The sequence below is a fragment of the Cynocephalus volans genome, chromosome 7, assembly GCF_027409185.1.
Source record: "Cynocephalus volans isolate mCynVol1 chromosome 7, mCynVol1.pri, whole genome shotgun sequence".
In the NCBI taxonomy this organism is placed as follows: Eukaryota; Metazoa; Chordata; class Mammalia; order Dermoptera; family Cynocephalidae; genus Cynocephalus; species Cynocephalus volans.
In genome coordinates this window covers 128,543,316-128,555,871 of record NC_084466.1, presented here as the reverse complement: position 1 = coordinate 128,555,871, position 12,556 = coordinate 128,543,316, and the positions used below count along the sequence as shown (strand labels likewise).

General features: G+C 52.9%; 1 protein-coding gene across 1 annotated transcript in view; it reads left to right on the top strand.

Annotated features, from left to right (window-relative positions):
- The window catches only part of SLIT1 (slit guidance ligand 1), a 168,415-nt gene that overhangs the window by 95,695 nt on the left and 60,164 nt on the right, over nucleotides 1-12,556 (top strand). The window contains exon 5 of the mRNA XM_063101886.1: nucleotides 11,369-11,440. Within this exon, the coding sequence (XP_062957956.1) occupies nucleotides 11,369-11,440 (72 nt within the window). The remainder of the gene's footprint in view (nucleotides 1-11,368; nucleotides 11,441-12,556) is intronic.

Genomic DNA, 12,556 nt, shown 5'->3' with positions numbered 1-12,556 from the left:
TTGGAGAATTGGCTGATCTGTCACTTGGCTCTGGAGAAGTGACTCAGAAGAGGTGTCCTAACGTCCTTTGGCCTCTCTGGGAACATTGGTGAGGGTATTGCTTTTTCCTCTGATGGCCACCTCTTCATGCAGATGCGTGGGAGGCCTCCATGCTTGTTTTTAGAACCACAGTGGGCCATACCTCGCACCAGCTTTTTGATGTTTAGACTTGGTAGATTGTGTAAGACATTAGTCTCCCCTGCCCGCGAGGCTGAGAGAAGCCCAGGGCCATTCAGATGCAACCCTTTGCAGGATGTGCCTCTCTCATTTGATGTTTTATTTATGACTTATTTTCTTGTTCTTCCTCTGATTCCTACTTTCTTATTCTATTTTATAATGTATCCTTAGAACTACCTTCTTGAAACAAGACAGAAAAGGCATTCAGACCTAATCTGAAGGCTGTTCCATCAGCCCATTCCCCCCAGCTCCTGCCCAGGCCTCCCCAAGTCCTCACCCTGCAGCACCAGCGGCTCTGCCCACCCTGCCTGACCTGGAGCAGGGCACGGTACCCATCCTTCAGGGAGGCATGGCATCTGACACACATCGCTGCATTAGAGACCCTGGAATTGGAGCATCTTCACGCTGGCATAGTGAAGTGCTCACATCCTCACAGTGCCCATTTTCCCACCTCTGCCGCTGTGTCTGTTGGAAGTTGGTCCCAGTCCCTCATCACTTTGTGGCGGGGATTGTTTCTGCTGTGCTGTCCTCTGTGCAGCGTCCCCTCACCCTGGGAATTTCCCCACTGCTTCAAATTGTGAGCCATCATCTTCGGGTATTTGTCACCTTGGAAGATCTTTTTCCACTTGTCTTCTCTGGTGAGGGATCAGGGACGAGGGTGCTGCCATTTGCTGTCTGCCTACAAAGTACCAGGCACTGGAATCAGTGCATCCCATGTTATCTTTAAAAACTTTTTATTTTTAACTTTTTATAAAACTTTATTATTAACTTTATTTTAAACTTTTTATAAACAGAAAAATACACCAGGGTGCAGCTCGCCCAACTGTCATGAGGTGACCACACTCATATAGCCAGCACCAGATCAAAAAGTGAAGTATCACAAGCACCCAGATGTGCCCTTGTGCCACTTTCTGGGTGCACATCACAATCCCCCAAGGGCAACCCCCATCCTCACTTCTTGGATTACTTTTGCCTGTTTCTGTGCTCTATGTAAGTGGTGCCTGTGGTATGTAATCCTTACAGTGCAGCAAAAAGGAGATGTGGTTAACCCTCCTTTATGCATGAGTAACCAGACCCGGAGAGGTTAAGTCACTTGCCAGAGGTCACACAGACGGTAAATGGTGGAGACTGGAGTCAAATCCAGGGTTATCTTGCTCCAAAGCTCATGTTCTTTCCTCTATATTTTGATTCTTTGTCCTCCGTCACCACCTCCCCTGTCCATCCCCCGTTCCTTGTGTGTCTGGGCTGGGAACCTCTGAAGTCACTGGTCCTAGCTGCTCGTTGTAGGTGTCAGGGACGGGAGCCTTGTCTTCCCCTTCGCATCCCTGCCCAGGACTCAGCAGAACACCTGAGGCTTCCTGGGTCTCAGTGCTCAGCTCATGACTGTTGAGCAGAGTGAGGGCCTTGCCCTGGCATTTGAATGAAGGGGACCCATGTCTTCCTGCTTCTTTGTCTACCCTTATCACCTGGCACCCATGCTGGCCACTTACTGTCAGTAGAATTCAAGGACAGAGCTGGTTCTGTTTCCTGTGTCACCGCTGAGTGGGACTCTGAGCTGCTTTTGCTTGGCAGGGCAGACATCAGCTTCCAAAGGAGGGTTGCTTTGTGGGGGTGCCTCTCCTCTGATGTCTCTGTTGTGGGATGGTGCTCGGTAGCTGCACAGCAAACTGCCTGGTGCAAGGAAATGTTACCCAGGGTGGTTTTATGATGCTGCCATCCAGGGCCACTTAACGTCTCTTTCTAATGAGGTTTCTGCAACATTAACTCTGGTGGTGCTGGAGGCAGGGGGGCCTGCCACAGGAGGGCTTACGGCTTCGTGGTGGGCAGGGGAGGGAGGGCGTCTCTCCAGCCGACAGTGGCCGGAGAGCACTGGATACTCAGGAAACGTCAGTGGAATGAATAAGGGGCAAAGCTCAAACCCCACCACCATCCACGGTGTTGGCCTCCAAAACAACCGGCAGGAGTTTGTATGTCAGGGGTTCCCTGGGACAATGTTAGTTGTTAAACATTTTTAAAAATCTCAAGATCTCTGTCTCAAGGCAGAGCATGTGCAGCTTTAATTCTGTGCATCTCGTAACCACCTTAGGAAGGGGGGAGGTGGTAAAGTACAGGGGACAGTAATTTTTTCAGGGTCACAGAGCTAGACCGCTCACAGTTAGTGGTGGTAGTGTGAAGACTTACCAGCAATGCCACTGATAATCACCTACTGTATGCCAGTATCCTCTTATAAGCTTATGTTACACATGAGGAAACTGAGGCCCAAAGAGGCAGCAATTGGTGCTGGGCTTGGTTTTGGACCCAGGCTGCCTGGCTCCGTTGCAGTCTAGCTCTGCCCTCACTGACGCTCCCCTGGGGGAGGCTTGCTTGTCTGCTGGCCCATTCCCAACTCCAGCTGGCCCAACTCCTGGCAGCCAGGGGAGGAGAAGAGAGCACACAGGATTAGCAAGGGGAACTCTCCACTTCCAGGACAGCAGCCAGGCCCAGAGGAGGAGGCAGATGCAGCTCCAGGTCTCTGCCCTATATTTTGACAAGAAGGGTAGGGGACAAGATGAAAGGAAACTGGGCTTGTGGTGATGGGACCTGACCCCTCTTCACCTCACCAGGTGTCCCTCTGACACTATTCCCTGGTCTCATCTGCCCCTAGCCAAACCTGACTTCTAGAAGATGAAACGACAGTTCACATAAGAATCGGCAGACTGGTGAGCTTTCGGTTTGAGTCTCCTGGGAGCACCCAAGATTGCTGAGCAGACAAAGCCCTGGTGTCCACGTTGAGGCCAAGTCCAAGGCATCACACTCGGGTCCTTATCATCATGTGCTCTTAGGAACCCACCTTGAAGGTGAATTAAACCTAATCCCTGACTAGGAGACAGTTGCCCACATATGCAATGCTCCAGTCCACACAGCATGGATCTGGGGCACTTGAACATTGTCCCATGGGCTGGGGATAGCAGGTGGGGAGGTTTCAGAACTCATTCCTCTCCTAGAGGGGAGGCTTAGGATCCCAGAGGAGGCTTGAAGGACAGGACAAGGGAGGGGTGGTCCAGCCAGATCCCCAAAGCAGCTCAGAGGAGGGTGTGCATCCAGCGTCCTGCCCTCCCTCCTGCAAGGGTGTCCTACAGCAGGGCCCTGGGGTACAGGGCAGCCGTGGGGCTCTTTCTCCCACCCCCTGACATGGGGAGGGATCTGAGCACTGACTGCTGACCTCCTGGCCCAGGCTGGGGATGCCGAGGCTCCCCTGTGTTGTGAGTGCAGGAGCTGATTCATCAGCGATCATCACAGCCTGCTCTTCAAGGATGCCCTCAGGCAGCCTCTGTGAAGAGCAGAGTTGGACAGTGTCCCCTCTGTCCTCGACCCCAGCAGGAATGTAGGGAGGGCCTGGGGGCACATATGTTGGCTGGTCACTGCTCCCCTACCCTGTGAGTGCCTCCGCTCTTCTCCATGAAGGTGGGCAGTGGAATGCCTCAGGTGAGGCCAGTGGCCGCTGTTTCCTCTCTCCACACGCCAGGGATGTCTGCGTCCAAGTCTCCCCAACTTGGTTCCCCTAAAGAGGAGAAGTCAGCACCTCTGCCCTCACTTTGAAATGCTGGCTGGGTGCAGGGGCTACAATCTGGTTTGCTTTTGCTTTAGGACTGGCTGGGGACGTTAAAACACTTTTAAACTTCCCTCTGTCTGAGGCAACATGTCTCAGACTTTAATATTCGGATTCAGCAGGTGGGTCTGGAGAGTCTGCATGTCTGACAGACTCCCAGGTGTCGCTGATGCTGCTGGTCCAGGTGCCAGAGACTTGCTTGCTAAAGAATCTGCTGTGGAATCTCAGGCAGTCGCTCACTGGTAACAGCAGTGAGGCTGCCCTGCGCTGGTCACCAGCTGCCAGCAGCACGTGGAGTGTGCGGCACGTGTAATCGAGGTCAGCGTTGCTGCAGGCACTGGGAACTAACTGGGTTAGTTTTGCCTGAGCTTAGGCAGCCGGTTGGTGGCAGAGGCAGCCTCAGCTTCAGCCTCCTGGTCCCCAGGCCCTGACTCACCCTCCATCCCTCTCCCTACAGAGCCCCCAAAAGACAGTTGTAAAAGCATGAGCGGTGGTGGCCGACTCTGCCAGGCCTGGCTGACAGCAACACCCTGAGCCTCAGTTAAGCACATGACAATTATTCCCACTTTACCAGGAGAACACTGAGGCTCGAGAAAACTTGCATGAGGCCCCTTGATGGGTGTGTCTACTCCAGGGCCTGAATCCTTAATCCAATAGTATACTAACTAAGAAGCCCTGCATGAGGTGCCCTGGAACCTTTGGGCTGCCCTCGTTCCTGCTGGGCCCTGTGTTGGGTAGGCTCAGGATGACCAGTCAGGCTGCAGCAGGGTGTGGAGCTGGGCTAGACTGTGCAGACCCTCATGTGACTTGAAAGGTAGGGAGCGCAGCCCTGTGCTCTGCAGTGTGGTGGCTGAGCAGGCGGCAGGAGCCCAGAGCCGAGTCTAGCCTTGGCTGGTGCCCAGCAGCCCCTGGCTGGGCCCTGCTAATCCCCTTAGAGGCCAGTCTGTCAGCAGGGACCAATCAGGTTAGAGCGTGAAGGGGGATTAGCAGCGAGAACATGGGGTCCCGACCTCGGCTTCCCCAGCCCCCACCTCGCCCAGCCCTGGCAGAGCACGCAGGAGGAAGGCGGCAGGAACGGGGGCGCCTGGGGATGGTGCCCAAGTCAGGGTGTGGGACTGGCTGTCCCCTCTTTTCAAGGGAAGGCAGCCAACTGGGGTTGCCGGGATGCTCCCAGATCCCAGATCGGGCTGCTGTTGGTAGACACTTGCCTCCTTGGGGCCCTTGATCTTGGCTGATGGGGTTCAGGCTGGATGGGAGATCTTTGCCTACAAGACCCTAACTGCGAGCCACTGGAGTGGACTCTCAGGAGCTCTAGTGCCTTCTCTTCCTTGTGGGGTCCCAGGACAGTTGCTCACTTTCCTCTGTGGCTGCCCAAACCCCCCTGCTGCGGCTGCTGGTGCTGCCGTGGAACCACCTGAAGGTGTCTGGCCATTAATATTCCGTAAGGATGTGTGAGGGGATGAGGTAGGTTGATATAACGCCATCAGCAACAAGCGCTCGTTCAGTGCTTCCCTGGCCTTTCAGAGCCCTCGGCTTGCGGGATCTTCAGCCGGTTAGGCAGAGCAGGTACAAGTGTCCCCAGTGCACAGGTGAAGACCTGTGGTCTCTCATGATGCAGAGCCAGCCGGTCTCCCTCAGCCTTCCTCCCTCAGCTGCACGGCCTCTCCTAACTCCTTGTTTTGATCAAGAAATTGCAGAGGAATTCGAGCGGGAAAATCACATAAGGATCCACTTTAGTTCAATTCTGCTAAAAAGTACTGAGCTCCTGCAGTGCACCAGGCTGCAGGATACAGTGGGGAGCGCAGGAGACTATCTGCCCTAAGGAGATTACGGTCTGGAGGGGGAGATGGCCGTTCACCTTTCGTTGCATTCAATATACGTGCATTTCATTACAGTCCTGAATTGGTGCTGAAAAGGAAGAGCAGGGGGTCCTGGGAGCCTGGAACAGAGAGAGCAGCCTAGTCAGGGGTCAGGAGAGGTGTCTGTAGACTGAGATGTGAAGGATGAATAGGAGCGAACCGGGTGAAGAGTCAAGAAGAATCAGGCAGAGGCAACAGCACATGGCAAAGTGCTGTGGCAGGAGGGGCGTGAGGAACTGAAGGGATGTCAGCACGGGAGAAGTAATGGGCAGGGACGAGCACACCGTGCCTCTCCATTAGATCCTGCAAAGTAAGTGCCACATTCCACTCCCATTTTGCAGATGAGAAAACTGAGGCCAGAGAGGCTAAGTGACTTTCTCAGGACCGCATGATTTAAGTGGGCAAGCAGGGCTTGTTGAATCCAGGTCTCTATGGTGACACAGCTGTGGGCTTTCTCCCCTACACCCTGGCCTCTAGCGTGTGCTCCTGGCCCAGAAGCAGCGGCATCGCCTGAGCACTTGTCAGAAATCCAGGCTCTCTACCTTACCCTCAGACTGTCCCAGGCCTACGTCACCTCTCAGCGCTGTCCCACTTCTGCTGCTGAGTGCTCTGGGCATCTGCCATGGTGTCCCTTTTCGCCCTCCTGTGTGTGACCTCTTTCTGAGCCCCTGTCTGGCTCTGTGTGCTCCTCTTCTCCCTGGCCAGGATCGAGCTACCCACTGCTCTGAGCTTTGCTGGAACATTCCTTCTCCCAGGACGGCCTCTCTCAGGATGTCTCATTCTGCCCTGACACACCCCTGGCCATTCTCCTCACTTCAAGGCTGTGACGAGGTCCCCACGGGGGAGGACGGGGCACAAATGGTTACGTTTGGGGAAGATAAGGGATGCTCAGGGCTAGGAAAATGTGATGGGGGAAGGTGTAGGTGATGCTTTGTAGGTTTTCATGCAGACCAGGTGCCAGTGGAGACAATAAACTTTATTTCAAAGAGGATTGGGAAAGACAAGTGTTGACCAGGTAGGAAGTCAAGTGGGGCAAAAAAAACGAGAACAGCTTTGTTTCGGTTTGGCGGCTGGGGTGACATCCAAGTCCAGAGACGGTTTCTGGCGCCCCCTGGTGGGCCTCTGGCGCCCCACCACCAAACCTTGGGAAAGGGATTGACCAGCTGTGTTCCGGGCTGGACGAGAGCCAGCCTTTCTTGAATGTTGCTCCATGGAGGTACAGTTCAGTAGCCTAAACACATCAACTCACAAAATCTTCTGCAGACCCTGTGTCGTAAGTATTTTTATGCTGAGTTTACAAATAGGGAACCCGAAACTCTAGGTGTGTAGCTTCTTCAGACCCATGGCTGTAAGTGGCAGAAGCAGGAATTGAACCTAGATCTTTCTCACTGCTGAGCTCAGACCACCACCCCCTTTGCTGCCAGCATGATGAATTTTCTAGAGACTTTCAAGGCTTGCCTGTTTTCCTCTGGTTTGGAGGTCTGAAATTTAGTTTCCTTGATTCATTTAAGGAACATGAGCTGCTTCCTGCTGTGGGTGGGCTGGCAGGGGCCCATACCCACCTTTGGACCCTCCTCTCATGACTGGCTCTTAGTGTCAGCATTGCCACCAGCCACCTGGGGGCCGTGTCTTTCCTCTGTAAGCTTTGGTGCCCTGAGCAATGTCTAAAAGACTGTCAGATCACACCCCTCTCTGGTGTAGCTGTTACCCTTCCTGGCCTGCTAGACTTTTCGTGCCAGGCTGTCATGTCTCCATGCCTTTGTGCAGACTGGTCCTGCCCCTCGGTCTGCCTCTTCCTTCCCTCTCTTCTGCACTCAGCTCCTGGTGTGAGTCCTCACAGAATTGCTTTTCCTGAATCATACTTGATGCGATACTATTTTAAGAAACAGATGCTTGAACTCCATTTATTATAAGGATCTAGTGTTATTGATTAGGCCACACTGTCATTTTTTTATAAAGGCCCCTGGGAAAATTCTTGTCTCTTCTTGGTGCCATAACAGTCATACTCCTGAGAGACTGATCCTTTTAAACATATGCGCGGACTGTGGATGCTGCCAACTGACCCGTTCCCCTTCTCACATGGGCTCTCAGAGAGCTTAGAGCCCACCCTGCCCCTGCCTGGCAGGTGTGTGGGTCATGTGGTGCGTGCGTTCTTAGTGCCCGCCATTGATTTTTCTTCTTCTCTTTGCCCCATTTTTCACTCCTGCTTTCTTGCTGTTTTGTAAATCCCCATAAGCCACTGTAAAGCCTTTCTGAAACAAGGTTGGGTCTAAATCGATAAACTAATCAATACAAATAAAAAACCTCCCTTGCAGGCTGTGGTGAGGATTAAATGGAATAATGGATGTGAGTGCTGGCCCAGAGTTGCCTCCTGAGCTTGGTCAAAGGGTGAACAGCTGGCTGGGGCCGAGACCAGGGTCCCTCCTGAGGTCCCCCCTCCAGTGTGCCCCCACCCTCCGGACTCTAGAAGTCTCCATGTCTCCAGGCCTCCCTGCCTCTGTCTTACCCGCACCTCGCAGACTCTGATCTCCCTGATTGCCTGGGGGTAGGAGGAGGTGGTGACTGTCACTGTCTTCTCACCACATCACCGCTCTCAGGAGCCGTACCTTTGGCAGCTTTGCCTCACTTTCTCCCTGGGGTCTTGAATGCCCCAGAGAACCAAGAGCCTCACCTGTTGTGTATCTTAGTTCATTGGGGCTGCTATAACAGAAAACCATAGACTGGGTGGCTCATAAACAACAGAAATTTATTTCTCATAGTTCTGGAGGTGGGAAGTCCAAGATGAAGGTGCTGGAAGATTTGGTGTCTGGTGAGAACCTGCTTCCTGGTTCATGGGTGGTGCCTTCTCACTATGTCCTCACATGGTGAAGGGGGCAAAGGAGATCTCTAGAGCCTTCTTTATAAGGGCACTCATCTCGTCATGACCTAATCACCTCCCCAAGGCCCCCACATCCTCATACCATCACACTGGAGTTTAGGTTTTAACATATGAATTTGCAGAGGGACACAAACCTTCAGACCATAGCAATGTGTCTTGGAGTGGTCAGCACGTGGATGGGCCCATGCTGGTGGGGAGATTTAGGAATCATCTGGTCCAGCTTACAAATTTGGCAAATGAGGACACTGAGGCCCCAGAAGGGGAAGTGAGGCAGCCAAGTCTCTAACGCATTTCGGCTCACTGCCATCAAGTCTAAGCGTGCCCCTCCCTTCCTCGAAGGCTTTCACGGGGTCCTCACTGCCTTCAGACTCCTTCCCCCCAAACACCCCCGAATGAGTCATCGATTGTTGACCAATTACCAATTACCTCAAAATGTAGCAGCTTCAAAGAAAAATAAACGTTCACCATCTCCTAGTCTCCGTAGGAGGCTGGGTGGTTCTGGCGTGGGGTCTTTAAGGAGACTGCAGTCAAGATGTTGGCTGGGGCTGCGTCCTCTGCAGGCTTGATGGGGCTGGAGGACGCACGTCCGCGAGGGCTCACTCATGTGCGGGCGGGCAAGCCCGTGCTGGCTGCCAGCGGGAGGTCTCAGCTCCTCTCCTTGTGGGCCTCTCGAGAGAGAGCTGCTTCATTAAGTGTCCTCATGACACGGTGGCCAGTTTCTCCCAGAGAGTGTGATCCAAGACAGCAAAGAGGACACTGCTGTGTCTTTCATGATCTAGTCTCAGGAATTATCCACCACCATTTCCATCATATTCTACTCTTTGGAAGTGAGTTACTGAGTCCTGCCCACCATTGAGGGCAGGGGCATTAGGCTCCACCTTTCGAAGGGAAGAATGTCAAAGATTCGTGGACATATTTTAAAGCCACCACAACCTCCCGTATGCACACAGCAGCCACACCAAAGTGCATGACCTTTCCCAGCCTGCCTTGTCCCTTCCTGCCTCTGGGCTTTTGCACATGCTGTTCCCACTGCTTAGAATGCCCTTCCCTCGGTTCCTTTTTCTGTCAGGTAAGCTTTGGCTCTACTGGACTCATTCAGAGACTGTCCTCTCCCCGTCAGGTGGAGTTGCCCACTCACTCCTCTGGGTTCCCTGTCTCTTCCGACACTCTGATCTTCCAGCCATTATTGTAAGCTGGCAGGTATGCTCTGTGAAAGCGAGTCTTTGGGGTATCCCCAGCAGGTTGTCAGCTATCGATCCACATTTGTGGAATGAAGGAGTGAAGGTACATTCACCAGTTTCCCCTCCGTGCCCTGCTCTGGGTATGAGTGCTCTCGGGCAGACTGCGCACATGTTTGCAAGCCTGGCACTGTCGCCGGTTCCTGTAGGCACTCCGTCAAGGCAGGTTTGTTCCATGTGGGGTCCCACATTTGCCTTGGCTCCTAGCTACTGAGGAACAAGTGTGAGCCTGAGTCCTCCGAGTGCAGGAAGTTCTCTTGTTCACCCGTGTGGCCTGCACAGCTCTTGCTCCAAATCCAGTAATTTACCTGTCAGGTCGTCCTAACCAGGGCCAGCCTCCCATTTAACAAGATGGAGAGAATAAGGCCATCAGGGCATACCACAGTGTAGCAATTATTGTATAAAGCGGAGAGACTGGGCAGGGGATGCCGTGTTCAAGCAGCTCTTTCTAGGTGAGGAAGAGACGACAACAAATATTAGGCATTATTAGAGATTGAAATGCTCTCATTTCCTCTCAAGACATATAGGGTTGGTGGGAATTCCTGAAAGAAGGAAAGCAGACAGGCAGTGGTGACTGGGGATGCTGGGGGCCACTCTGGGAGCAGCCTAAATGAGTGGCATTTAGGGGATGTCTCTGGGAACATTGACAGACTGAACAGGGGAGCCAGAGACAGGCCACTAACGACCAAGGTGAAGACTGAGCAGAAGGGTGTGCAGACAGGGCTGTGCTGCAGGAGAGGAGAGGAGAGGAGAGGAGAGGAAGTGGGGACATTCTTCCCTGCTGGCCTTGGCTGCAGTGCTGTTCCCAGAGTGGGGCCGGCCCCATAGCTGGGAGGGCGGGGACCTCTGAGGCCTTCGTCACCTCCCCATTAGTTGATGTCCTGATATGAGCTAAGAGGCATTGCAGGGAATTGCATATATCTGACCATTGGGTCCAACCCCCCGCCTGCTCCAGGCCCCCTGTGCACCCAGGCTCTCTGCCTGCAGTCTCCAACAGCATGGGTTTGGAGTCAGACCCAGCCTGGAGTTCAAGACCTGGGTTGGCCATCTGCTGGTTGGGTTATCTGGCAGCCAGTTGTGTCTCCTTCCTGAGCCTCAGCTTCCTCATCAGTAAAACACAGTGTAAGTCCTAGGTGCCCTCACCATGGACGTGCCAGGGTGCTGTGGGCCCATCGGGAAGCCCCTTCTTAGCTTGCTTCTTTGTGTCCCTGCACAGTGCCATGGGGGGCTGAGCTGACCTCTGTAGGTCTGGTGGGCAGGTTAGGGTCTGGCAAGGCTGGTCGCTGCTATACCAGATTTCTCCAGCTATAATCCCTCTGCCCAGAGAAGGGGAGATGGCTAGGGACCGAGCTCCCTGCTGGACAGAAGCCACTCTCCAGCTCCATCATTAATTAACTAACTAATTAATTAATTAATTCAGCAAATGCTTGCCCAGTGGCTTCTGTGTGCCAGGCACTGTCCCAGCACTGGGATGCAGCAGTGACTGCTCTGGGTGCCGTCTGGCTCACCTGACCTCCCTGACTCCTCCTTGCGCTCTGGAGGAGTCTCTTCTGACCGTGTTTTTCTGCCTCTGGCTTCATCCTCCTAGGGACTTGAGTGAGAACTCCATCCAGGCCATCCCCAGGAAAGCTTTCCGTGGAGCCACAGACCTCAAAAACTTGTGAGTGCAGGCCTGGGAGGGGAAGGGCGCAGGGCTCCTGGGCCTCCCCAGCAGCAGCCTCATGTGTCTCCTGAGCCGTGTGGTCCAGGGAGTCAGGGAGCAGACTGGGGCTCTGAGATGGCTGGTGCCTTCTGGAACAATCTGGGGTTGGAGGAAACAGCATACCTCCCTCTCCCTCTGGTGTAATTCTGTGTGAGAGCCAAGCAAATGCTCAGGGGACCCTGGGGACCGGGCTGAAGAGTGTCATGAACTGTGGTGCATGGGTGATTGTTCTTGGTCCATTTATTAAATTTATTATGTGGTCCACTTATTCAATGGACCTTCAGTGCCCTCATCTTTGGATTGGGAGAGCTGGCCTGGAATCTTTTCTTCCAGTTACATACTGTTTAAGCTGCTGTAAGTCAGTTAACTTCACTGAACCTCAATATATTGTTCTGGAAAATGGGGAAGGTAATATTTACTTCACAGGCTTGTTCTGAGGGTTAAATGAGATATGGAAATATATATACTTTGTCAAGTGCTATTTAAATGTAATGGTTTATTGTTATTATTCAAATGTATACTGGTCCAGGCTTACCACCTCCCTGAGGTCTAACTACCGAAGGGATGGCAATCCCTGGCATGCTTGTCACACCCCCTTGTCATGCCTGTGGCAGACATTGGTAATCGATCACTGCATTCTTTCCCCATGAGCTCAAATCACAGCTTCCGTTTATTCTGAAAGCAGCACTGCATGCAGCCACCGCTAGGCAATCTCTTCTGGCTCGCAGGCTGAAACCTGTTTGCCAGCTCCAGCTGCCACCACTCCTAGGTCACACTCTCTCCCTTTCAGCTGCCAGCACCCTCTAGGTGGGCTCCAAAATGTGAGGTAGGAGTGCCTGCTCTCCTGGGAATATGCAAGGTTGAGTGGAGGAATATAACAGAACTTTTATTTATATTTATTGTTTTAACTGAAAATAAGAAAAAAATTTAAGCTGTTATTAATATTTACTATTTGGATCCACATGTGTCCATAACAAATGATTGGAGAAGTGCCTCTTTTTTAAAACTCATGGCATGCTTGATCAAAACATTTGGACACCCCTGTTTTCGGCAGTGTGCCCCCCTCTCTACAGC